General features: G+C 32.6%; 2 protein-coding genes across 2 annotated transcripts; both read right to left on the minus strand.

Annotated features, from left to right (window-relative positions):
* Nucleotides 1–2,068: 2,068 nt before the first annotated feature.
* On the minus strand, nucleotides 2,069–7,296 carry LOC141592861 (calmodulin-binding receptor kinase CaMRLK). Its single transcript, XM_074413733.1, has 3 exons — nucleotides 6,047–7,296; nucleotides 5,520–5,828; nucleotides 2,069–2,865 (listed from the first exon to the last, which is right to left on the minus strand). The coding sequence occupies exons 1-3, from the start codon at nucleotides 7,134–7,136 to the stop codon at nucleotides 2,234–2,236; spliced, it is 2,031 nt and encodes a 676-aa protein (XP_074269834.1). The 5' UTR covers nucleotides 7,137–7,296; the 3' UTR covers nucleotides 2,069–2,233.
* A 2,073-nt stretch (nucleotides 7,297–9,369) lies between these two features.
* Nucleotides 9,370–11,380, minus strand: LOC141592863 (CBL-interacting serine/threonine-protein kinase 20). Its single transcript, XM_074413735.1, has one exon. It carries the CDS (start codon nucleotides 11,153–11,155, stop codon nucleotides 9,776–9,778), a length of 1,380 nt encoding a protein of 459 aa, XP_074269836.1. The 5' UTR covers nucleotides 11,156–11,380; the 3' UTR covers nucleotides 9,370–9,775.
* Nucleotides 11,381–27,599: the final 16,219 nt, after the last annotated feature.

A 27,599-nucleotide genomic window follows, 5' to 3' on the forward strand; every position in this document is an offset into this window, starting at 1 on the left:
TACAGTATAAAATTAGAATAAATAAAAAAAATCTAAAGCCTGTAAATTTTGTAACAAAATAAAAATATACTAATAGGTAAAAAAAACTTGGACAATTAGAATTCGGATAAAATTTATTTCAATATACAAATGCACCAATTCGGCTCAAAATTCGAATAAAAATCATCAAATATCATAATAAATTGGCAAATCAAAATATTAATCATATAAATATTAAACAAATGTAAAACATTCCAAGAATGATATAAATAAAAATATCTTATAAAATTAGTTAAATTAATGAATCATATAAAAAATAAAAAATTATAATCATAAAAAAGAACAGTCAAAATTTATTTAAAAAAATGATTGTATCATCAAACCTCAAAATCCAATGGCTGAAAAATATTCTAATAAGGATGAATAGAAGTCCATAATTTTAGTTGAAATTAATAGGACTGAAAAGCTTATGAAAGAGTCAGATTTGAGCGAGACTCATTATTCTTGGGTTGGTTTTGCCAGTGATAGAGAGCTTGAGGGAGAGTAATGAAAAATTGATCAAAGTTCTCATTTTAGTTGGAGTTTACGGTGAGGGAAGAGTGATGTAGTTGAACTAGGGTTAAAACATTAGGTAAGCTAAATTTCTTTATACATTTATAATACATTCATTAATGGGCTGCTTCTTTTTATCTACGGTTAGCCCAATTATGCCGGTTATGTTTTCCAGTGATGGATAGTTTTCTTTGCTCCGGTTGATAACTGAACAATATAATACTTTGATTTAGAGTTGGGAAGTCTGAGCCCAACCGAGTAACACGGTCCGAACTCGAGTAAACCCGATCCGATAGAACCAGAGAATATTGCAAACCAAGATAGTCAGACCCGACCCGACGACGACCCGTAACCCGACTCGATCTGATAATCAGTGACCCAAATAAAACCCGACTTGGGGTCGGCTGACATGAATCATTGTTTAAAACCGTCCATGGGTTGACGCACACCTCAAAATGCGAAAGTATAGAAAAGGAAAAGTGAAAAAACAACAGGGGAGTGAAATATAATGCAGAAGGCAAGGTGTACTTACAGATTTTAAAATCGAAGTCCGAATTTCTTTTACAAAAATTTAAAATTTAAATCGATAATAAAGATTAAAATGATTTTGAATACCGAAGTGAAACTTAAGGCTCCAGGATACCTTAAAAATGGACCAAGATATTCAATTATTCATATATAGGAAGGTTGTTGGTAATAAAGTGTAATAAATCTGAAAAATAATCATTAAATTTTTAGATATTTATGTTTAACAATACAAGATATACATAATTTATTAGATAATTTATATACTTTATAATTACACTAAGATTTAATAGTATTACAAATCATAATTATGCAACACTATTTTCTATGTTTATAGATTGAATTAAATTGTTGAATATTCAATCTCGTGCAATTTTGCACAGGTTAAAACTAGTAAAATTTAAAAGAAATTTTCTTTGAATAATATTTCAAACAAAACGCCTAACAATCGTTCTCTTATACTCCGTAAGATTTTTAGATATCGTACAATGACCTCATAATAGCACATAAAAATTAAACTTATTTAAAGTTAGCAAGTTGGTAACAAATAAAGCGTAGAAGTAATCGTAAATCCTTATATGCGTTTAACAGTCTTCCGTGATAATTTGTGGAGGGTGAAAATTTAGACGACGAGTGCCACACGATATTGAGTAAGCTTTTCTAAAGACCGATTATTTCATATTATATTAGCGTGACTGGGTGAGTCACATCAATAAAACATCCATTGATTTTACTTAAAATCTCTCCTAATCTTTTTTAATTTTCACCTTAATTTTTATCGGATGGGAGAACCGTTTTAAGTTAAGCCAATCTTAGATAAGAATTTGTGATAAAACAACAAATACAGAAACGACGTAAAACAAGATATTATATACACTTATCATGCGAGGGGAGTTGGGAACTCACCATAACATTATTGAAAACCGTCTTACGCGATAATTTGTAAAAGAATAACTAGAACGCGGGCAAAAGTCACCTGAGACTTGTACGCCTTGTTTTAAGATGACGTGTGGGGTAAAAAAAGTAAATCTCTTTCGGGACCGTAAATAAAAGATGCAAGAACTCGAGGAGAGTACTTTCCTCTTTTAACTCACTCACGCGCTTTCAAAGGAGCGTGAAACTCAAACAAATTTACCTATACAATTACATGACCATGTCTACTTGTCTAGTTAGTTAACTAAGGGTGTATGTCCTTAAGTAAACCAAGCACTTGTTGCATTGTAGGCCTCTTACTAGTGTTCTCCGCCGTGCACAAGTAGCCGACTCGAAGGCACTCGACGGCAGCACTGGTGGTCGAGCCATCGTCGAGCTTAAGTCGATGATCTAACATTTTAGCCCCGTGGCCGTCCCTGACAGATCTTCTAATTTGACCTAATATGTTCTCTGAAGCAATGGGTTGACCAGTTAATAACTCGATTATAATCAAACCAAACCCGTACACGTCATCCTCAGCTGACCCCACATTGCCATCTAAGCACATCCCAAAGTCGGCAATTCGAGGCTCGAGGTCATCGGAAAGGAGAATATTCGAGGGAACGAGGTGTCCGTGGACCACTGGCTTTGACCGGGCATGGTGGAGGTAGGCTAGCCCACGCGCTACTCCGAGCGCAATACGATGGCGCGTGAGCCAATTGAGTTTATCAGGTGATGTGGCAATGTGGTTATTGGGAGTGGATTCGGGGTCGGTTTGGTAGTCCCACGTGTCGGTACTCCAATCGTCCACGTTAGGTCTACCCGCGGGTAGCTCATGTAGCCATGAGTGTAGGTCACCATTGGACATGAACTCGTACAATACTAGCTTCTCCTTTCCTGACAAATTAAATGATGGATGGTAAACAACTATAGATTTTCAACATAAATATGAAGTACATTATATTGATGAGCTTACAATAATGCATTGAAAAAGAAGGTCCATTTCATAAATGAAATAATAAGTAGCTCATCACAAATAAAATAATTGCTATGTCTCCCAAGATAACATCCAAATTAAAATTAAAATTTAATTTTATTATGAGTGGTTGTTGGTTGGTTGCTCAAACTAAATATCTTATGTCTTTGTTCTATATTTATGTTGTATTAATATTTTGAAGTAGTCATTTAAATCTTTAGCATATGGTTTTACTATTGTGAAATGCATACACTACTTACTTAGAATCAGTACCATAAACATTTGCTGACGTTATCTTATTTTTCAATTTAAAATCATAAGCGTTAAGTCCCGCAGTCAACCGAGCCAGCAGTGGTAGATCTTGGAGTAAATGATAAGGGAGGTCGAAGTTTATTAGACTATTAACTCCGTGTGTGAATATTTTGAGACTCGATCAATCACTGAGCCAAGGAGACTGGATGATAATTTTATATCGAAGATGAAAATCAGCAGGGTTAAACCTCCTTTCGACATAACTAAGGTCCTCTACTAAATCGAGGGGTTTACACTAAAGACACATGACATTCTAGTAGTTGTGTTCTTGTTTAAATAGGTAGTTGCTAGTGATTATTGAAATATGACTTGTTTTAGAACTTAGTTTAGATGTGGCTATTCCAAACAACCTAACAAAATATACACCTTGTTTAGGGATCTTCTTAACTATTTCAACTACTTATAAATGCACATTTCTTATACTTTTAACACAAAAATAGATTAAAAACAAATAAAAGTAGTTATGTAGATATATAATGTAGATTTGTTTAGAGAAAGTGACCATCTTTATTATTCTAGATTCCAAATCAACTTCCTTGACAACAACGGCACTCTACTAGTTCACTCTCTTTAGCACTTTCCCCAAAAATTTCACCAACTTAAAAGCACAATTATGAACTTTTTAAAACATAAAAACATATTCTCTATTGTTTTTTCTTTTATTTATGTCATTTTCATATTTTACGTCATTGTCGCTTTTTTTACTTCAATATCTTGCAAAATATATGAGTTAAAACATACCGTCATACACAGAAAAACAAAAAGAGTAGTAATTGTTATATTTTCTCCTTTGATTTTATACCAACCCCAAAAATGTCTTACCAATCTTAGAATTAGACTTATTAAATTAAAAGGTTAATATTTCATATGAATTTTTTAAAAAATGGTAATTTAATGGTAGGTCTTTATTTGGACCGTCTTCCTTAAAACGTCTCACAAGTTAACCTTGCTTTTAATTTTCCCTCATTTAAATTAGTTACAAATATCAACTTAACTTAAAACCGTCTTAACTAAAATTTTTTATTCCGTATCTAATCTATGCCCCCACACCTTATCCCATGCCTTGACATTTGAAGCTTTGTTTACATTATGGCACTCAATACAAACAAAAAAACCCATAAATGCCGTAATATGTGAGCAATATGTATGAGACACAACTTCAAAAAAAAAAACAATTTGAATTATAAGAATATATTGTATTGTATGAATGCGCCAAACAGTCAAGAAGATAGAACAAAATTTTAAATTACCAAGACAGTGAAAAAATTGAAAGAAAAAAACACAAGTTTCCAAAAAATAATGATGAAAACTGCATGTTTCACTGCCCTTACGTTTACGTGACCTCTTCCATGCAATAAATATCATCTGTTGTACGACATTTATTCACATTTCACAGAAGAAGAGAGGTGCCTTAAATCTTTCCGTGAGCCCTATTTATTGCATGCTTGCTGTGTAGGTCCATTTTTTCCTAACTTCTTTATATTTCAACCATACCAAAATTTCAATTTAGGTCAACTATACTAAAAATAACACTTGGTTATACGTTGTTGGCTGGTCTCTCTTAAGACGGATACCCATTTCGATAAATAGAAAAAGCTTTTTACTGTTCCCTAGATTTTATTTCGTCTTCCATCTATTTGATTCATTTTAAGCATAAAACAGATATGTTCATTGTTACAATAAAAATTTGTGTTCGGTAATTTATTCACCTTTTAAATTTTTAATTTGTAACTTTTTCTATAACATTCGAACATATTTTAAAATTTGTGTTCGGTAATTTATCTCATCACGTTCTTCTTTGTACCAAATACAATGTTACATACTCCGTATATAATTGAGAAATTGCGACAAAATGAACTAATTGGTCATACACTCATACGTCCAAAAAATTGAAATTGAGAACTCGGAAAATATTTTAAACATATTAGACATCCCACACATGTGACATTTTGCATAATACATTTTTTTAAGTAGATAGAGATATCGATAACAACCATTTTTAAAATCACAATTTATAATCAAAATTGAAACGAAATTTATAACTCTCGTCGTCGTAGTCAATATTATCTAGTCCATATTTGACTGGTGCTAAGATTGAAGATTTAGTACCACTATCTAGGGTTACCTTTTTGCAAACTTGTACTTCTATCCAAACATCATAAGGGTAAATATAGTAACCTACAAACCTATCTAAAGTAAAATTCAGATAATAAAACAACAGAAAAAAAAAAAGTCAAAGTAAAAAAAGTAAAATTAAATTTACCTGCAATGCAGTAACCAGAAATAGGCAACAAGTTAGGATGTCTAAGCTTAGACAAATCTTCAAACATAGCTATAATTTGTTCATTGTCAACTCCTCTTGCATTTTCCAAAACCTTAATTGCCACGTGGAGGTCGCCATGTAGGACTGCCCTATATAGGGGCCCACATCTTCCTTCTGCCAGCTGTGACTCCCTTCCAAAGTGACACGTGGCAGCTATTAAGTCTTTGAAAGTCAAACTCATCAATGGCTTCTCAAACATTACTACTGGTGCTGAGGTGGCTTCTCGTATCTCGACCGTCCATGATGTTCCTGAATAATAGGATTTCGTAAATAATATTCAACTAACTTTTCGTGGGGGTATTTTATTCAAACGTAGAGAAATAGATGAGTCTACGATTCATCTGATTCTTTACGTTTAAAACTTTTTATGGAGCGTATTTTATTCAAACGTATTGAAACAAATGAGTTAAGTGAGGTATTATACTCGTAATGAAACAATTTGATTATTTACGTAATCCTATTATTACCTGATTCAGTCTCGAACTCAAACGGACCGGATTTGTCCATCTTGTAGGGAACTTGTATAGGCTTTGAAATGACCCATTTCTTTTTACTGTTCCTCAACTTAGTTCTATGAATAATGTACAACAAAGCAAACACCAAAACGACAACCCCAAGTGAACCAAACGACAATGCTAGTATCAACTTAAATTTATTGTTTTTTAATTTGGGTTCTCTGTTTTTACTCTGTTTTTTACTGGGATTGTGTTTTTTTGTGAGTTTATGAGATGGGATTTTTGAATTTGTTGTAATAATATTAGAAACAGTAAAATCCCCAGCTTTTAAAAATGCAGATTTACCAAATTTTTGGTAATATTTTGGTAAAAAATTACCAGTAAATTTATTAAATGAAATATTGAGGAAATTAAGATTTTGTAATGGTGGAAAATCAATTGGGAATTTACCCAATAAATTATTGTTTGAAACATCTAAATATTTCAAAGATGGTAACTTTTTAATGGGATTTAAATTACCAGTTAAGTTACAACTTGAAACATCTAAATGATTTAATTTACTGAGATTATTAAAAAACCCAGATGATAAAATATTCAAATTATTATGAGAAACATCAAGGAAATTCAAATTAGAAAACCCAGAAAAATTACCCAGTTTAGTAAACCTATTATTAGAAAGATCAATACTTTTCACATTTGAGAAATGAATTTCAGGTGAAATACCCAAATTACCCCCAAAATAGTTGTTAGAAATATTGACTTTTTGGAGTGAATTAAGTGACCAAAGCCAACTAGGGATAGACCCTTTAAGGGTATTATGGGAAAGATCAAGGGATTTTAAATGTGAAAGATTTCTTAAGAAATTCCATGAAATAGTACCACTTAAATTATGAAATGAAAGATTAATTTCATTAATTTGTGAAGAACAATTTTTAGGAAAATGTTGGAAAATAGTGGAAGAGTTTAAGGGTGAAGAAGTTGAGTTGAATGCTTTGAGAATAAGGTGAAAATCTGAGGGTTTAGTGCATTTTGAGTCAACAAAGGTGAGAAATAATAGTGTGAAGAGAATGAAGAGTTTTGTGAGATTATTAAAAAATGTCATTTTTTTGAAAGTGTGAATGAAGGAATGAAGAAAGAATTTTGTGTGTTTTGGGATGGTGAAAAAGGAGGTGAAGGGAATGTTGAAATGGAAGAGATTGAGATTTGTTTGGTTGGAAAATGAAGTGGGGTAGTTACTAAGTGTGGGTAGGTTGTTGATGTTTGTTTAAGTGGTTTTGTTTGTTTTTTTAGTTTAGTTGTTATTGTTATGGTAGGAAACTAACAAAGGGAAGACGAGGAAATTTTTAATCCACCTAAAATATCAATTTCTTGCTAGGTTCTTGGGTTGGGTTGAGAAGGTTTATATGGGTACGTTTTTTTTTTTTTTTTTTTTTTTTTTTTTTTTTTGATGACGAGGGGTTGAATCCTCCGGTCCATGTATTCCAAAGACCACCACATTTAACCACGTAAGCCCACCCCTTTGGGGGCTGCATGGCTGTGATCATCGCCTCACCTTGGTAGTCGAACCCGAGACCTCTCAACTCCTGCATTTCTGCAAGCTTCAAGGTTTAACCCGGCTACCACTGGACTAACACCACTTGGTTGGTAGGTTGGGCTTGTGTAGAGGTGTTTATCAGTTCATTCGGGTTGATTATGGGTCGGGTTAGAGCAGGCCAGGTCATCTCGGTATGGGTTGTGCGGGGTCAATGACGGGTTTTGGTCGGTAACAGTTCATGTCGGGGCATCATCAGGTGTAAAGTCGAGTTGGCTTCGGTTCAGGTCAATACTGGGTCAAGCTGCAAGCATATATTTTATCTTATGTTAGATGGTTAATTTCATGTGTAAAATAATGTAAGAATGTATTAAATTTAGTTATAAGTGAAAACAATTAAGATTAATGTTAAATTGGTCTTATTTCCATCATTTTTAAACTAGTTTGTTATCGGGTTACCCATTTGGTTGAGTTAATATCGGTTCAAGAGTCAGTCCATGTCAATTCAGAACAGGTTCGGGTTGAGACAAATAAGACTGCTATCAGTTATCGATTTATGGTCGACTGTGTATTGATTCACCCAATTTTCAAGTCTCGTTAGACCGGGTAAGCTTTTGCCAGCTATAGGCTTATACCATGAATTTCATTTAATTAGATTTATTCCTTTCTTCTTAAGGGTATGATTATTGGTAAGACTCGCCAATGTCTTAAGACTCTGTCACATCAGTTTTTCACTATCTTTTATTATTTCTTTATTGTTCACATTTAGCTCAAACTACATACATTATCAGTCAGACTCACTCCAAACTCTACTTTTCCATTTCACTTTTTCTTTTTTACAAACTTAAAAAAAAATAACAAAAAGAAATGACACATGAGATCCACTCCTTACATAATTTCTTTTGAATGTGGGGTCAAGAACTCAAGACTCACCCAAAATTTTAAGTTGATTCTTGGATTTTCAAGCTCAAGTTAAGACTTTGTTAGATTATTGGTAAGCTTAAGCGAGTCTTGTCTTAAGACTTATCAAAATCTTGTCTTAAGACTTGTCAAAGTCTTATCTCAAGACTACTAATATAATCTTACCCTAATAGTCCATATTTTATATTGAGATGATTTAACGGTTTTAATTTTATCTTAGAAAATAATTGTTGGAAAATAAGAAAGGGAAGAGGAGGAATTCCTTATTAAATTCACCTAAAAAATCAATTTCTTGCTGTCTTTGGTTGGGTTGGGTTAGGTTGATGGTTGGAGTGGGTTGGATTGAGAAGTTTATGTGGGTGGGTTGGGCTTGTACCATGAAATGGACTTGAACGTAGTTCTTTTGAGAGAAAAGGGAGGAAATAGACTTGAGCGACTTATTATCCACAATGTCTCCGTCTTAAGTCTTAACCTCTAAGAGATTTTCTATACGGAGTATTATTTTAGAGGTTATGATATATACAGAAATTTACTGTTTCTTAACAGTATGCATGAAACTATAAGGGAAATTATATATATTTATGCCATTTGAGTAATAAAAAACGAATGACAATTACATTAAACCTGACTTCACATTTTTACATTTCATGTCGTGACCGTGTCAACCCAATTACTGTTTCTTAACATTATGCATGAAACTATAAGAAACGAATGACAATTACATTAAACCTGACTTCACACTTTTAACATTTCTGGCTTCGCCGTTACATCTACATGGAAAACTCATTTTCTATAGTCACTTGAGTTTTGACCTTCAACCACTCATACAATGATCTAGTTTCATACAAAAACACTTGTAAACTTATATAAAAGTAAGAATAAACCAAAAAGTTATACATAATACTTAAGAGTTCATACAAATTAACCCAAGAAAATCAACTAAGGCAGAAACTTGTGTAACATATCAACGAGTTTTTCAACTTACAAATCAACAACTAAAATATTTCTCTCTTTCATTTCAACAAGACATATAACAAACGAAATTGAATCAAAAGAAGGAAGGTATAAACTCGGGAGGGGAATAGAGTAAGGATTACAATAGTACTCTTTCTGTCCCAGTTAATAGTCTATATTTACTTTATTTTCCTCACAAAATAAAGTAAGCGTAAACTATTTACTGGGATAGAAAGAGTAATGCTTCGAATCAATTAAGTATATTTGTCTAGAACTTGTATGTGTATAGGATGATGTAAAAAGACCAAATAAATTAGTCTAAAAAAACACATCTCCTATACAACAACTTGTTCATGAGATTGATTAATTGTTGCATTTCCTTGCCATGTCCAAACAATATCCCTCAATGCCGGTCTCAAATCGTGGTCGCAAAAATCGTTATACTCGATTGTGTCACCGGACGATTTCTTGACCTCAATTACATGTAATGTAGGTGCTACCTCAAATATTTCGGCATCAATTTTAAGTAGTCCTTTCCTTCCTTCTTTGCTACTTTGTAATTTGACTATACCACCTTTCTTATGTATCTTAAACCTCTTGTTACATTTTGCTATTTGCTCGAATTTCGACATAATCATCGACGGGGGCTTAGCCGTGGTAAATCGATTCTTGGGCTTGGTCGCCACGCCCGCCTTGTCAAATAGGCCCGAGAGATCAAAACCCGGTGAAAGCGAGATAATGTCGAAAGCATTCATACATGTGGGTTTCATTGGGCTCGAATCTCGACTACTCTCCGATGGGCCACATTCAAAATCAATATCGTTGAAGGCAGCCCGAACATCCCTAGGGGTGCTCGGGGAGCCTTCAACAAGGTCATCCTTATTATTGGGCCTTTCAACATGTTTGAACCCAATTTGGAACCAATTATTACCCATCAATTTTGTCACGGTTATCCGCGAAAATGGGCTCGGGTCAAGTATCTTACATAGGAGTTTTCGGACCTCGGGTGGGAACCAAGATGGACACCTAAAATCCCCCCTACTAATTTTCCTATACAATTCCATCAAATTTGTATCATGAAATGGTAAAAACCCGGCTAATAAAACATATAACACGACCCCACATGACCATATATCAGCTTTTGCACCATCATAACCTCGTTTATTAATAACCTCGGGCGCTACATAGGCCGGGGTACCACAAGTTGTATGGAGAAGCCCGTCTTGTCTAGTTGAATCATGTAACGCGCTTAATCCAAAATCGGACACCTTTAGGTTACCATATTCGTCTAGGAGTAAATTTTCGGGTTTAAGATCACGATGGTATACGCCACGACTATGACAAAAATCAATTGCACTAATTAATTGTTGAAAATATTTTCTAGCTTGATCTTCTTTTAATCTTCCTTTAGAAACTTTATTAAAAAGTTCACCACCCTTAACATATTCCATGGCAAAATATATTTTCGTCTTGCTTGCCATAACCTCGTAAAGTTGTACGATATTAGGATGTTTAACGAGTCGCATAACCGAGATTTCTCGTTTAATTTGGTTAATTAATCCAACTTTTAATATCTTCTCTTTATCAACCATTTTGATTGCAACACTTTGACCCGTAACGATGTGTCTTGCATAATATACCTTTGCAAATGTACCTTGCCCTAATAACCGGCCTAGTTCGTATTTTTGCATCAAAATAACGCCTTTCTTCTCCATTTTTCGCGGTTGAAATTGGGTTTTAATGTAATAAGGGGAGATTTGATTGTAGGGTAGTCATTGTATTGAATGATTTTGTAAAATTCATGATGAATTTTGATGAAAAGTGGAGAATTAAATGGAGATTATTAAAGGAGAGAATTTGACCTAGCCCTACAAGAGAGGGCAAGGTGAAGAAGGAAATTGTCTCTTCTATTTTATTTTTCTTGGAATTTTGTTACAAAAGAATTTAGAAAATCAATGGATGTAAATGAAGCATAAAATAGGCAAAGAAAGAAGGTTTGGTGGGTGTAATACTTAAGGGATTGCACTTGTCATTTTGATGGTGATCATGTTTGGTAGTAGTACTATTAAAGGTTGTTTATAGTTGTAATTATGACATCTTCTATCACATTTTGTTGTCCTTTGATTTGGTATAGGAATCTACCATTTGAAGGGTGTAGGTATACCGTATACCCATACCTTTTTTTTTTTTTTTTGACAAGTTAAAAAAAAAAATGGAGTATGTATTAATAAAAAGAATGGTTTTTTTAATGTGTGTTCAATAAAGAAGATAAGCAGAGAACAATGCCGAATAATATATCATCTGACATATCATCAGACATTGATGTACAAACTAATATTTACCATAAGGTCCATAACTAATGAATAACCTTATAAATGTCTCCAATTAATTTCTTATCGTGTGCTCTTAAGACATACGTTAAAAAATGATAAAATGGATTATGTTTTGATTTTTTATAAATAAAATTTCATAGAAACTCGGTATATCTTAAGGGCTTATAGAAGCAACATACTCTCTTATGATTAAGCTCAAGTTTTTGAGAAGTTTTTGTCAACAAGACACTATGTTGATAATTCTCATATACGGAGTATTACATTTTATTTTATGTGTTTTTATACAGTATCAAATTCATAACTAAGCAAATTCGTTCTTTTTTTTGATACATAAATTCTTATATATTTTTCATTTATTCCAGCTATTTATTTGATCGTTATAAGCTCAAACGAGTCACGTATATAAGTATATAACGAGTCAAGTTTATTTTTATTTTTATTTTTAACAGCAGTAGAAATAGGAGGTTTGTAACGAGTCAGTGTTGAATACGTGATGATTTAGAATTTCACACTAGGTCAGTCTTGTGTGGTACATGACTGTATGGTGCCACTTGCTACCACGAGTATGTCGTAGGCTTATAGCTTAAGGACATGGTGTTTGACTGTTCGGTAGATGATGGTGCCCAATAACGTTTGTTTGTGTGACTACTTGCTAATACGTGCGCACATTGTTGATGTTAAAACTTAGACTCTATCAAACTTTGGGTACATAAACATTCATTAAATCTCCCTTAAGACGACACTATCCATCTTATGATTAAGACAAATTAAATAAATACTACTTGTTAACTTGTATATATAAGAATATATATAAAAAGTACTCCGTAATATATTTATTTTATGTACACAAATGGTAAGATACTTAAGTCGTCTTAAGTTTTAAACGAATAGTACCACCTTAAATGAGAATCTTTGACTTTGGATATATAAGAGGCGGAAGTTTTGAAGTTTGAACTAAGATTTGATGCAAATTATACTCGGTGACTGTCGTATAGTGCGATCGAGAAAAAAGATTATGTAAATAATAATGATTTTATGCTAAAAGGTGATTATTTCTTTTTTTTAGAAAAGTGGTTAGTTTTGAATATAAAATGAACAATTTTTTTTTTTCAGAAATGGAACCTCTCCATTTCCTTTCTCTCCATTTCTTCTCACAATCTCCTTAAATAATAATTTCATTCTTTCACCTTCATTTTCCTTTATTTTTATGCATAAAGTGATTATTTGTCTTATTTTTACCCTATAATATAAAATGTTATATATTTTTTCGATGCGCTGTAAAATAAAACGATATTTTTTTGTTGAAGTAATAAAAAGTGTGCAGTATTTTACCAAAAAAATAAAAACAAAAGCCGAAACTATAATACTACGGTTTTATGTGTTGTTGGGTAATCTATCGAGTAGGGCTTACTCTGTCGAGTAAGTGAGTGTTAAGTGCGAAACAGTGTACTGCTGATGGGTACTCGATCGAGTAAGTGAGCTATTCGATCGCGTAGGGGGTACTCGATCGAGTAAGTGATTTACTCGATCGAGTAAGTTGGTCTTACGGGTTGTTTTTGACGGGTTTTGATAGCAACGTGAGAAAGATATATAAACTTAATCCGTCGGTTTCTTTTCATTTTACCCTACTTTAACTTTCATAAAGATTAAAACAAAGTTACATTCTCTCTCTCTCTCTCTCTCTCTCTCTCTCTCTCTCATTGCTATTAAATCCCAAGGCTTGTGTCGTCGGAATCCTGAGTTCTTTACGCCGTTGAGACCGTCACATTGTGGATAAGATCTTAGTATAGTTTTTATGTTGTTTCATTGATTTTGGTTGAAACCCTAATTTGGTATTTTGGGGGGTTTTGGAGTATTGTGATTGTTAGATAGTAATTATATGATTGTGTGATTATAGGAGGTGATTTCGTAGAAGAGCGGTTTTGAATAGCTGATTGTAATGTTCTTGGTGATTGCTTTTCTAAGTAGGGTTTCCCTACTCGGTTATTGATTAAATTGTGTTTGATAGTTGATTGGTGATGGTTGTGATGTTGTTGGTCTTTATCATATTGGTATTGTAATTGGTAATAGTTGTTATATAGTTGGTTGGATGTGTTTGTCTGTGGTTCACGAGACGCGTCCTCGGCTGAGTGGAGTCACTTGCGGGAGTGGTTTCACGCCCTTGATTCGCCCCTTGTCGTTTCTGTCACAAGGGGGATGTGCACATTAAGAAACTTGGGTTTTCGCTCGGAGATGATAAGCGGGGCTTAGGTGGGAACGGCTGCGATCCCCCACTGGCGGTGTGGAATATCTGTTGCGATGGATATTCTGGCAGGGCTACACATTTTAGTGTGTAGTCAGATGTGCGGAGATGTGACGGAGTTGGGTGATCGTATGTATTGTTATCTTGCTTTATCTTATATTGTGTAATCAGTAACTGACCCCGTTTAAATGTTTTAAAAACTGTGGTGATGAATTCGGGGGTGGTGAGCAGTTGTTTAGCAGGAATACTATAGATGCGCGCGGGATTAGCTGGGAATGGAGTCGCCACAAGTCTGATAGTAGTCTTCCGCTGTGTTATCACAATACTTTTGTTACTTTAGTTGTAATTTTGTTTTAGAACAGTTGTACTTTACTTTACTGTTGGTTTTGATGTAATCACTTTAAACATTATGCTTAAATTATGTTTCTTGATGGTCACTTTTGATTACTATACCTCGGGTAACCGAAATGGTAGCACTTCCATGTATAAGGTGGTCTTGGTAAGACACCTTGGAGTATGGAGGTGTTACAGAAACTAACCCCATTTGAACATGCAACAATATTTGCTGTCAACGGTGGGTCCAATAGAATCCTATAACTAAATTCACAACTCCACCTTTTCAACTCCCGCCATTCCACCATTCACAGTATAGTGCATACTTTATCAGTTATCACCATAACAAAATTCTCTAAGTAATTTTCATTCTCTCTCTACAAATATTCATAATTCTTCACTCTCTCATTAAAAATGGTTTAAAGTTTAAAGTTCCTTCGTTCTACATCTTCTACAATGTTCGTTTTCTTCAACATTTTCTTTAAGGCGATTCCGAATCGGTAATACAACTTACTTCTACACTTTTTACATTAATTTTTTGCTAATTTATTTTGAATTAATTCGAAGTTTATATGCTGTATGTAATCTTAACTAATTTTGTGACCCGTGCAATGCACGGGTTTTATCAAGACGCATCCTTACAACTTTGTTCTGATACGAAAATTTAATGAAGGGGAAGGAAAATGGAGAACAATTTTTTTTCAACTATAAATAAAAGATTTTAAGATAAAATGTAAAATGGTTGACACATGTTGTGAAATAATCCATGTTGTTGTAAGATTTAAAATAGGGAAGAATTTAGTTTGAGAAGTGGGTAGTTAATACAGAGTATAATCTTCTAATAATACGTAATTTATTTTCGCAGTACGCTTTTTACTCATTTCAATACTTTTTCTCTCCAATTTTCCATTTGTTACCCTTGCTACCAAAGACATTAAATTCAATTATGTCTATCGTTAGCACTTACATGTCCCAAAATAAACAATTTTTTTCAATTATAGATGATAGTTCAAGTATAGAACATGTATTAATTCGTTAGTTATCTTAATATTAATCAAATGAATGTTTTTCTTTTATGTTTAACAGTTGTTCTTTTATTTACACCAAAGTTTCTGTAATTGATTTAGGGTTTGTGGTAATTGGGCATAAAAGAGTGGTGGGGGAATGAAGAATGGTCAGGGGCCCGCGCCAGCGATAGGATCAATATGCACTTCACATAGCCACATACGACATGACGATTGACGAGAAGGCTAAAGATTAATGTATTAGAAGAAGAAAAAATTAGGGTTATTTAACAAAAATACTCCAAACTATAGGTGGTATTCTTATATTACTCTCAACTTCAATTAATCTCACAATAAACCGATCTATTAACCTTCTCTTCTCATAATACACCCGATAACCCACTACCTGCTAGTCAGGTCATCTCTTAAAAAAATATCTAAAACAAGGATTAACATAATAACCTCTATTAACAATCCCACCCCATTACTTCACCAAAAAAAAAAAACAATCCCACTCCATTACTTGCCTTTCTTCACCAAAATCACTTATCCAATTACCCAGAATCAGTGAACCACTCACCCACCACCACCACCACCACCACCTACCTTTCACTCACCACCACCACGATCGTCGTCACTTAGTAAAATCAAACATCATCGCCCCCTCCCCCGACCCCCAATATATCATCAAAATCCTCGGATCAAAACATCATTCTGGTTCATCCTCTTTCTTCTATATCACCGAGTTCACCACTGTGTACGACGATGCGCGCAGTCCTACCACATGTTGTGGCGGCTCTGCTTCCTTCTCTATTGAATTAAACGGCGTCGTAGTGGAAGGTGTTGGAGGTCTTGTTGAAGGTTCTTGATCGTTGCCATTGATGAAGATGGAGAAAATGAAGAATCCAATGCAAATATGATAAGATTAATATCTTATCTTCACAAAATCCACAGAAATAATAATCTAAAATTCACGAGCGCGAAATCCTAGGAGAAATCAGTAATTATCGCCGGAGATCGTCGATTAGATGATCAAGCATTTCTATTCGGCATGGTTTGAGTGATTCATGAACAAATTTGTAACTGAATTTGAAATTATCATGAAAAATAAATGGAAGTAAGTTTGCTAAAACCTAGATTGATTCTAATTTTTTCCCCCTTTTTCCCCTTTTCTGAAATCAAACATCACTGAAGGGGATTATTATTATTATTATTATTATTATTATTATTATTATTATTATTATTATTATTATTATTATTATTATTATTATTATTATTATTATTATTATTATTATTATTATTATTATTAGTAGTAGTAGTAGTAGTAGTAGTATTAGTGCCACATCAGTAATATGTCACTTATTACCTGATATAACAGGTTAAAATTTAGGCGATTCTATTACGAGAAAAGGGTATACAAAGTTGAGTATATTTTAAGTTAAAACATAGTTCATATTATTTTGAGAATATGGGTAATAGTATGGAGTATTCATATGAATTAACCCAAAAAATTAAACTAAATTTCCATTAAACGTAAACCCAACCCCCTCCCAAGTCCTACTCCCCACTATTTCACGTTGCAAACCCACGTACTGCCCCACCACCACATTTCTATGCCGGTAACCTATCCACCCATGCCCCATGTATCTGGTTTGACGGTGGTGATTAACGGTGGTAGTTGGCGGTATCGATGGAGGTGATTGGTAAGAGAAGAGATGAGAGAAGAATAATTTTCAGAGACATAAGATGGGAAAATGAGAGTGGAAATGAAAGGGTATAATTGTCATACGTGTACTGCGATGAGTAACATATGTAGTGTGAAAATCAGGACCCAAAACTTATTCATGCATATATTTGTTCAAAGTGGGTTGCGAAGTTGAAATGCATTTTTTTGTTAGTAAGTCGACGTGTACTTAATTGATGACATTATAAACAAAGAAGAAATACATAGTTTTATTTACGTGGAAATTCTTATGTTAATGACAAAGTATGCAAACTTAAATTCATTTTGCTGGACTATCTTGTGAATTTGAGTTGTATTTCAGTTATAATCTATATAACATTCTAAACATGATGATTTAACTTATTGTCTCGAGTCATATGCATAATCATTTTTTATTGTATTTAATTACTTTGTAGGGTAACAACCGAATATTCTACATCACGTTTCAAACCAAACAATGGTTGTAACTAATCACATACTGCAAATCTGTCGGAATTTTGAAATAGGACGAATTTGTCTTAGCAATGTATATCAAACTAATTAATGAATGCACAACATCTTCCATATTGGCTTGTTCAATTACATAATCTATACGTACTACATGCATGTCAACAAAAAAATACATGTAAGCAAATTAATCACCTTATAAGCAAATTACAAATACTAATCACGTGATTTAGAGATTAGCAAAGAAGAAACCAGAGTTGGTTATTTGACATCATAACTATGAAGTTGAACTTTTTTATTTTACGCAAAACTTAAATATTATTTTTTTAAATTTGTAGCTTTATACTATGAAAACTATGAACAATAAGGAGAAATCAACATGCAAACAAACTAAAAGTTTAAACTTTAGTAGCAATGTAGCGCCTTTGAGATCCAAAATTTATATGAAATTCAACAATTGATTTTCAAAGCACAATAAAACAGGTAAACAGAGGCGGATGGAATGTTTGTCTTCAATGTACATTTCACATGACCCATGGAGAATTAAGGATGAGTGATATAAAACGTGTTTGACTTTAGAGAGTTACAATATTGATTTTGTATTTGCTTGATTCTTTTATTTCTCTATGAAGAGGTATTTATACAAATTCAGTGAGCAACTAAAAAGTTACCACTAATACATTTAATTATGCAAATTCATTGTATCATAATTTCACTAAAAAAATTAATCATGATAATTCATTGTGTCATAATTTATACATACCAACTCATAGTCTCTTACTATTCTTAATAAAATGTAAAGAAAAAAAAACATAAAATGTGGCACTTAAAATTGCTTAACATGACACACGTCAAATAATAAACTACTCATCTTACCTTTTTTTATTATATTGTATAGATACTAATAGTTAAGTCATTTATCACTAATTTCGAAAAAACAATTAATTTCGAATAAATTTTAAAGGATAATTAAACAATAAAAACGGAATGGAAATGTCTCATTTAAATTCAACATGAAAACAAAATTATAAGTACAATTATTTTAGTTTTACTTACTAAATTTATTGCTAAGCAATGATTTTTTTTTTTTTTTTTTTTTTTTTTTTTTTTTTTACAAAACCTCATCCTTTATGTGAAATAATTTAATGAACTAAATATATGGTATTACTACCATTTTAAAATTCTATTATTAGTGTTTAATTTACGTAAGTATTTACAGAATTTGTTTGTAAATTACTTAAATTAAATAAATATTTGTTTTTCCATATATTTTATATTTTCCAAAACCTTATACTTTACGTGAAATAATTTCATGAACTAAATACAAGGTATTACTACCCTTTTAAAACTATATTATTAGTGTTTAATTTTACTTAAGTATTTATAGAATTTGTTTGTAAATTACTTAAATTAAATTCGAGGTGATCATGGGTTGGGCCGGGCCCAAGCATTAAATTAAGCCCAAGTGTGCGGGCCGGGGTGGGCTACAAGTACGGGCCTATTTTATCGCCCAAACCCGGCCCATGCGGGCTTAAAGCGAGCTTTCGGGCTGATAATTAACAAATTTAATACTGTTATGAAATATTAGTTAGTGTGGATGTCCATTGGGCTTATACCCATTATATATGTAATTAGGGTTCCGATTCACCCTTCTCCTATGTACTATATATACTCCCATCAGTAATGAATAATAGATAACTCTCTTTCCTCTCTCAATCTTTTACTTGTTTTCTCTATACCCTTTCTTCTCTAATTCTTATTCTAAAACACGTTATCAGCACGAATCTCTAGTTAATTGAGCATATAATCTAAGAGATTAGTTCATCCACTAATTTTCCCAATTACCTATTGAGAATTGTAGTTATTCGTCAATTTCTCGTGTATTGGAGCAATAAAGGTAATCTCTCAATCTCTCGAACTTTTGATTTGTAAAGGGGCTTATGTTCGCTTGAATTCACATTTTGTATTAATCAATTAAAAGGTAATGAGGGGCTGCTAATTTTATAGAAGCGGTGCAACTAACAATAAATTTAGTATTGATTTCATCTATACGTGAAACTTGGATTAGGATTTGGGAATAATGATTACATATCACGTTTCTATTTACCTCATTTTGATTTAGGACTTGGAATTTGTAATTATCTTTGTCAAATGGTCACCCATTGATTTTGGTTAGGCCAAAATCCCGTTTATTTAGTCGAGTATGTTGTTTGATTTGTTGCAACTTGCGAATGCATGATTTTCTTTTGAAAGTCAATCTATGAGTGAATTAGTCAGATGTCAATCTGATATTGGTAGCCTAGATCTATTTAACATAAGACGATTGTTATTATAATTTAAGACGATCTTCTATCAATTTAAGTGAGACCATCTATATGTGGTTATGATATAAGACGGTCTTCTATCTATTCAATGTAAAACCGCATTCTATCTATTTAATTCGAGATGATCTCATATCAATTTAATTGAGACGAGTGTTTATCTAATTAATGTGAGACGGTCTCATATCTATTTAATTTAAGTCAATCCTCTATCTATTTATACGATATAGTCCCCTACCTATCCATTTAATTGATCTCCTATCTATCTAATTAATACTAGAAGATTTCATATCTATTTAACATGAGACACGAACGTCATTATAATTTAAGACGATCTCATATCTATTTAATTCAGACGAGTTCCTATCTAATTAATTTCAGACGATCTCATATCCATTTAACATGACATGATCGTCATTATAATTTAAGACAATCGTCAATCAATATAATATGAGACATTCTCCTATCAGTTTAATGTGAGAACGGTCCATTATCATATGTGCTCCATCTCCTATCAATTTAATGTGAGACGGCCTCCTAACAATTCACTGTGAGACAGTCTTTTATCACTTTAAGGTGAGCTAGTATTCAATATTTGAATGAGAGACTAGTTTATTTATGGAGTAATCTTACCCATATTGTTTATTTATTTTCATTACCTAATGAAATATCAAATTCTTCATTTTCTTATATCTTAAATTATTCGTCATATGCAGAAGATGACAATGGTTACTCAACAGAATAATATCGTCCTATTTCCAAAAAGGATATTAATACATGATCAATCTTGCCAATTTATACGAGACACTAAGGGTGTCCTATCTATATGGCTATATCAAATCATATATTGAGCACATATGATATTAAATAGCTAATCATAATTTTATCATTCAATGAGTTTGGCATTTAAGTGCACAATTGCACATATATTGAGACATAGTCAACTTCACAGTGAATTGCAATTAAATGCAAATAAATATCAAATTTGGCATAAAATGATGATTGAAAATATATGAACACCACTGCTTTAAAGTACGAGTAAAAGAATTATGATGTAAAATTGAGGCCATCGGGATCCCTTCTATACCCGTTTTCTTAAGCCTTGATTCTACTCAAACAGTAATGTGCTGACACTCTTTTGAGTATAGCATATGGGGTGCATTTTATTACACGCAAGTACAAAGACTAAAATTGTGTGTGATTGATACCTAGAAGATCTAAACATTGAAGTTGCATAACAGTACTCAAGGTAGAAAAGACCTTGTAAGTTCAATTGTACGAATTGATATTATCGTCAGTGGCTTAAAAGCCGCATAACAGAAATATAAGTACTTTGTGCCGTTAAATTCACAATTTTATTCTTATTAAGTGAACAAGTTGATCTTCTTATTGGGCATTTTTATTCAGCAAATTGATAATCAATTGCATTATACACTACTCCCCAGATATCTTATAAAATCTTACAATAATGCCCACTCATGAAATCTCATTTATCATGAGAAATCCCATTCTAAGGTGGTCAAGTGAATGATTGCAATCTATCTTTAATATAGTTTTTACCACCTTAGGGGGAGAAAGTAAGTGAAAAGTTGGTAAAACGATACAAGTTTTATCATATTAAATTACTTACAGTGTAATATATGAAGAATGACGATTCTTTACATTTCTAATATGATCATAAAACTATATCCATATGAAACGGATACACATTTGCGCGCAATATTCAATTGCCAATTGGATTAGGACTTTATAAGTCCGTTTAACCATCGGCATATTTATGGTTATTAACGAGCTCATAAACCCGAAATCCATCCAAATCATGGATATTGAAAACAATACTGTACAGTTTGCATTATCGAGTCATCATCATCATCATGTGCATATTTAGACTAAGTATATCATCTTTGAATTAGTTTCATATCACATCATTACATTCTTTCATGTCATATAGTTTAGAAATTAGTCACATATCATATGAATGCACATTGTTATAATATGTTTTGCAAAGAAAAGTTCAGGTGATTTCAAACTACAAAAGTGACAAGATCATTTGGAGTGAAGCTGCAAAATCGTTATGAATGACTATCGTCATATTATGAAATTTGAAGCGATCAACAATTCTAGAATAATTATTCTTGTTAAATTGAAGGCATCTATTAAGTTGATTAAGAACGATGACAGCTATTTCAAAGATCGAGAACTTCGTCACATCATGAGTTGCATTAACGCTTTACAAATGATGCAACCATCAGGGGGAGTGTGCACACGTTGTACTCTTTTTCCTTATCTATGATTTTGTCCCACTGGGTTTTCCATAGTAAGGTTTTAACGAGGCATGTTCTTCAGTAATGTACATCCAAGGGGGAGTGTTATGACATATTAGTTAGTGTGGATGTCCATTGGGCTTATACCCATTATATATGTAATTAGGGTTCCGATTCACCCTTCTCCTATGTACTATATATACTCCCATCAGTAATGAATAATAGATAACTCTCTTCCCTCTCTCAATCTTTTACTTGTTTTCTCTATACCCTTTCTTCTCTAATTCTTATTCTATAACAAATACATAGTTTTTCCTTTTTATAATATTGTATAAAAATAAATAATTAAGTAATTAATATAGATGAATTAATATTAACCTCTATAAAAATGTCATGTGAATTAAAATTAAATGTTTTAAGTAGCCTTTTAATTATATTGTATAGATAGATTTTACCTCAGTTTCGTGTCTTTTATATTTCTTCCCTCTTCAGATTACCCACGTGATGCTTTGTCTTATATGCATTCACATACATTTCACGATGCTTTAAAATCATATAAAAAAAATATATTGACCAAAAGATAAAACATCAACATGACAAAAACTTCACAAACGAATCAACATTATCACTGATAGGCTTATCGCGTACCTATGCAAAGATAAATTCCCAAAACACAAATAAATGTAGTAATAGGGGTCGAATACAAGGAAACGGGAATTGCGTCGTGAATGGCTATGGGTAGATTTTTATCAAGGTCGATTTCGCTTTTAGTTTGGTTTGGTTGATTAATGATTAACAAAAGTTGTAATGTAAATTATATAATAAAAGGGAGTCTAAGGGGTTCGGGTCACACATGCATGGGTAAACATATGATCATGATAAATTCGGTACTAATAACATTGTCAATTGCTTAGGTTTAGAGACAACCATTTTACGATATTAGTGTCAACCATAGACCGAGTCCTAGAGAAACTCTCGTCCATGACTAGGTCGTCCTACTATACATGCTTAGTCTAATTCAATTCCGTGCCTCTCGACTTATAGAACGAATGAACAAACTTAATCAATTGAATAAGGCCTTAAACAAAGATTAAACGTTATGGCACAAGCATGTGATAGAAGCAATATGAACAGTATTATTATTAACCTATTTTATCATGTTATATACTTGATTTTTGCATGGCTCCCCTAGCCCTTAGACTAAGAGATTTAGCTACTCTTGTAAGGTGTAAATTGTAAACTATATAAAAAGAAATGATAAACATGATTGAGTGATTTATATGAACTAAATGTTTTAACATGTAAAAGAAATTAAACTAAAGTAATCTAATTAGAGTGCTTAATTATAAACTAATATAAACTAAATAGATATGTAAAAATGTAAACTATATAGAAAATACCTTAAGGAGATGAACTTGAATGGAAGAACAATATATAACCAAATGCTTGAAAATGTATTAAGAACCAAATGTTTAAGAACTACAAGCTTAATTAATTTGCAAACTAATATGAAAACTATTGAGAGAATTATATTTGCTTAAGGCTATGAAGAGTAAAATGAGACGTGAAGAAGAGATGCCCTAAGCTTTGGAATACCTCTCCTATTTATAGGAGAGGAAGAGAAAACGTAAACAATCAATGAGCAAGCGGCCCCGATCGGGATTGGGCGGCCCCGATCGGGGTCGTGTGTTTCCGGGTATTTTCCACTTAATTCCTCACTTAATTGTTGAGGAATCCAAAGAGCGTGATTAATGACCCTTAATGCACCCGGGTAAATGTTTCATTCATCATCTTTAGAGCTCCCAAAAAGTATCCTAAACATGTCGTAATCTTATGTTTTCCACCTTGACTTGGACTTGATCATTGGGCTTTGACTTTGATTGTTGGCAACATTTACATTACACACATTGATCCACCAATTTCTCCATGCAAAACTTATTCCATTACTCCATGCTTAGTCCAACACTTGGTCTTGTTTACCTTAGTGAACTTAGTGTACAAAATGATAGGAAAAAGCCTCTAAATGCTTATATTCCTACAAAAACGTGTTAAGACAAATAAATACACTAGAACAACAAATATTAGCTTATGACACTATGATAAGTGCTAAATAACAAATAAAATGGAGCTAATATAGGGGATGAAAGTATATAAAATATGTACTTATCAATCACTTGTAAATCATTGAAATTAAACCAAATGGAAAACATGAATTTAAATATAAATCAAAGGATTTATAAAACCAATAACATAACAAATTAAAATATAGTTTATTGGACATAACAACAACAATACTCAATATAATCTCTATAATCAAATAAATAAATTAAACCATAAAATATAATCCACAACTTAAAAACTCATGGGCAAATGAGCAATAGATTTTAAATAAATATTGTGAATAGAAACTATCATAGGTATTATAGGTTTTATAGCCATCACACAACCATAGACTCCCATATTTTAATTTTATTTTTAATTTATTTTGTAGTATTATTAAATTAGATAATTAATTGTTGAGCAACTCAAGAGGTGAATTAAATAGGGAAACATATTAATGGAAATAATGGGTATTAAGTAGTATAAAGAAATCTAATCAATTTATTAACATATTATGTTACAAAAATTGATTAGATAGGAATAAATTTTAATTAATTTGGTGGGTGTTAAGTTTAATCAATTTATTATAATGTTTAATTAAAAAAATGAATTAAATAAGAAAAAGTGTTATAAAAATGGTGAGTGCATGTTAAGTAATATGAAAAGTTTTAATTTATTAACATGTTTTATTACCAAAATTTCAATTAAAATGTCAATTTTAATTATAAATTATGACATTTATTAACATGTTTTTATTACAAAAGTTCAATTAAAATGTCAATATTGATTATAAATTATGAAATTTTGATGTAAATTTGTAAGGGTTACATAAATTAAACTAATTTATAGAAAAATGAATTAAATCTATAAAATAAGACAATTACGTGGCAATGAGTTTTGATGCTCACATTTACGTGGCATTTACGTGGCATTTTTGGATCCTACGTGGCTTTATCTACGTGGCGTTTATTAGTCATTTTAGGGTAGCCTTTTAATTATATTTTATAGATTCATATCCTTTTATATATCGTTTTTACTTCCGCTGCAAAATTATCTCTAAAAACATAAAAAAATTGTTCTAATTTTACCTTAATTTGGTAAAACTCCGAGTAATTTTACATCAGAAGGTGAATGAGGAACATGGTGGTGGTGCAAGTTGTCAATGTTAATTTCTACAATCTTTGGTTGCACAGTATATCTATTAATCCATTATCTACGAATTACAATACCAATATATTTGAGTTATGGGTGTCTTTTTGTTTCCTGTGTAATTAAGCCTCTGACAATTACTTATCATCATTTCTTGTTTAAGAGTTAAGACCTTCCTAGTTCATAACTTGAGACGTTTCTCACATTCGATTACAATGATGTCCAGATTCTGCTGAAGGGTTCAAATAAGGCATATAACTGAAAGGTGTGAAAAAGGTTTTGAAAGAAACTATTCGGATTGTTCGTTGCTTGAAACCATGTCCAATATATAACATATCTATGTCATCCGGAATAAAGTGTACCCTAAGGTAATTGAGAGAGATGTTCAACCAATAACATTATTTAACCACCCATTCTTACCAGAAATTTTCAAACCTTTCCGGGAATATTTGGAGTTTTCTGAAGCAGATTTCGTAAACTCCCCCAATACCTATCAACCGTGGAATGCTCAAGGGGGTAAGAGTGGTTGTTTGTTTGGCAAAACCACAGACGACATGGTCGTTGAATATGAGTCGTTCGTTGATTTGTCGGGAAATATCTCCAGCATATCTCCACTGAAATACCAACTAGTCTAGCAAGAATCTTCGTGATATACAAGGTATTCATGTTTATCCCTGCATGATTCTAGACTATAATCAGCTATTATGAGCACTAAAGTTGAAATGAATTGCAGACGGACGGTAAACCTGTCATTGTGATGGAAAATCTTGTGTTTGGGCAAAAGATTTCCCATCAATTTGACATTAAAGGTGTTGGAAGTATTGCTTTAAAAGAATCTCCTTTTATCCCACATTGATAGATTATGTTGGACTAATATAGTTTATAAGTGATCACCTATGTTGGACTACTAGATGTGTAGTAGTAAAGGGACCCTACCACCGCACGCCACGCCACGACATCTTCAAGTTCTGTAAGTTCTTTCTATTCATTGTTCGGCTAAATAGTCATACCGTCTAAAGTTGAATTTTATTTTTCTTTCTCATTAAAATTTATCTTAGGCGATAATTCTATGCCAATTTAATTCTGCTGCTTCCTTTAATCCGACCCTTATGCCTACAATTTTTATCCCTGATATGTCAAAATTGGATTTACTTGACGGTAGAAACTATAGAATTTGGTCCGATAAAGTTGATTTTCTTTTAAGCCAGTTAAAGGTAGATTATACTTTAACTGAAACTGAAGCACCAAAAGGAATTATCCTGCAGATAATAAAATTTCTCGTGGTCTTTTATTGCATTACATGACTGAGACTTTATTTATGATCTATAGCAAGCTTGTTTCTGCTAAAGACATCTGAGACGCTTTTAAACAAAATATGGAACAGATGATTTTGGCACTAAAAACTACGCTTGCAATAGATGGTTAAATTTTCGTATAACTGATGAAAAACATGTGTTAGATCAAGTTCATGAGTATGATACTTTATGTGCTGATACTATAGCGGGAGGTATGGAAATCTATGAAATTTTTCAATCTAATTGTCTACTCGAGAAACTTTCAGCCTCTTTCAGAATTATGTGCATTCCATGAAACACAAACAGAAAGATTTTACTCTCCTTGAGTTGGTGTCACACATCAAGATTGAAGAACAAAATCGAATTCAGTCAAAAGGAAAACAAGTTGATCATTCTTCTTCCAATACCAATCTGTTGAGACAAAAAATCGCAACAAGGGTCCTAGACGTAATAATAACAACAACCACAACAAGGGACCGAACCAGATCCACAGAGTGAAACATCAAACAAAATTTAAACATAAAAGGTCGTTCAAAGGAGAATGTTTCACATGCGGTGAAATGGGACACTCTGCCAGATTCTGTCCACAAGGATCACAGGGGAAGACAAGAAACAAGCATCAAGCTCATCTTGCCGAGACAGATGAAATCATTGCCGCATTTGTATCCGAGGCAAATTTGGTAAGTAATGTGAAAGAATGAGTTCTGGATACTGGAACTACGAGTCATATATGTTGTGACAAGGAAGCGTTCAAAGAATATGTGCCAGAAACTAATGGAGCGCGTGTTCATGGGCAACTCTAGCGCTACACGCGTCATTGGTAAGGGAAAGGTACAACTAAAGCTAACTTCCGGTAAAGTTCTCGAACTTAATAATGTTCTTCATGTTCCAGAAATTCGTAGGAACCTTATTTCAGGGTCTCTTAAAAAGGCCGATATAGAACTCACT

This window comes from Silene latifolia, chromosome 7 (assembly GCF_048544455.1).
Source record: "Silene latifolia isolate original U9 population chromosome 7, ASM4854445v1, whole genome shotgun sequence".
NCBI lineage: Eukaryota > Viridiplantae > Streptophyta > Magnoliopsida > Caryophyllales > Caryophyllaceae > Silene > Silene latifolia.

Bases quoted from the DNA above. Each gene is read 5' to 3' on its own strand.
- LOC141592861 (XM_074413733.1), bottom strand. From the start codon at position 7,136: ATGACATTTTTTAATAATCTCACAAAACTCTTCATTCTCTTCACACTA. The intron at 5,829-6,046 runs GTAATAATAGGA...CCTATTATTCAG, and splicing joins TGAGTTCGAGACTGAATCAG to GAACATCATGGACGGTCGAG. The intron at 2,866-5,519 runs GTAAATTTAATT...TTAATTTGTCAG, and splicing joins TTCTGGTTACTGCATTGCAG to GAAAGGAGAAGCTAGTATTG.
- LOC141592863 (XM_074413735.1), bottom strand. From the start codon at position 11,155: ATGGAGAAGAAAGGCGTTATTTTGATGCAAAAATACGAACTAGGCCGG.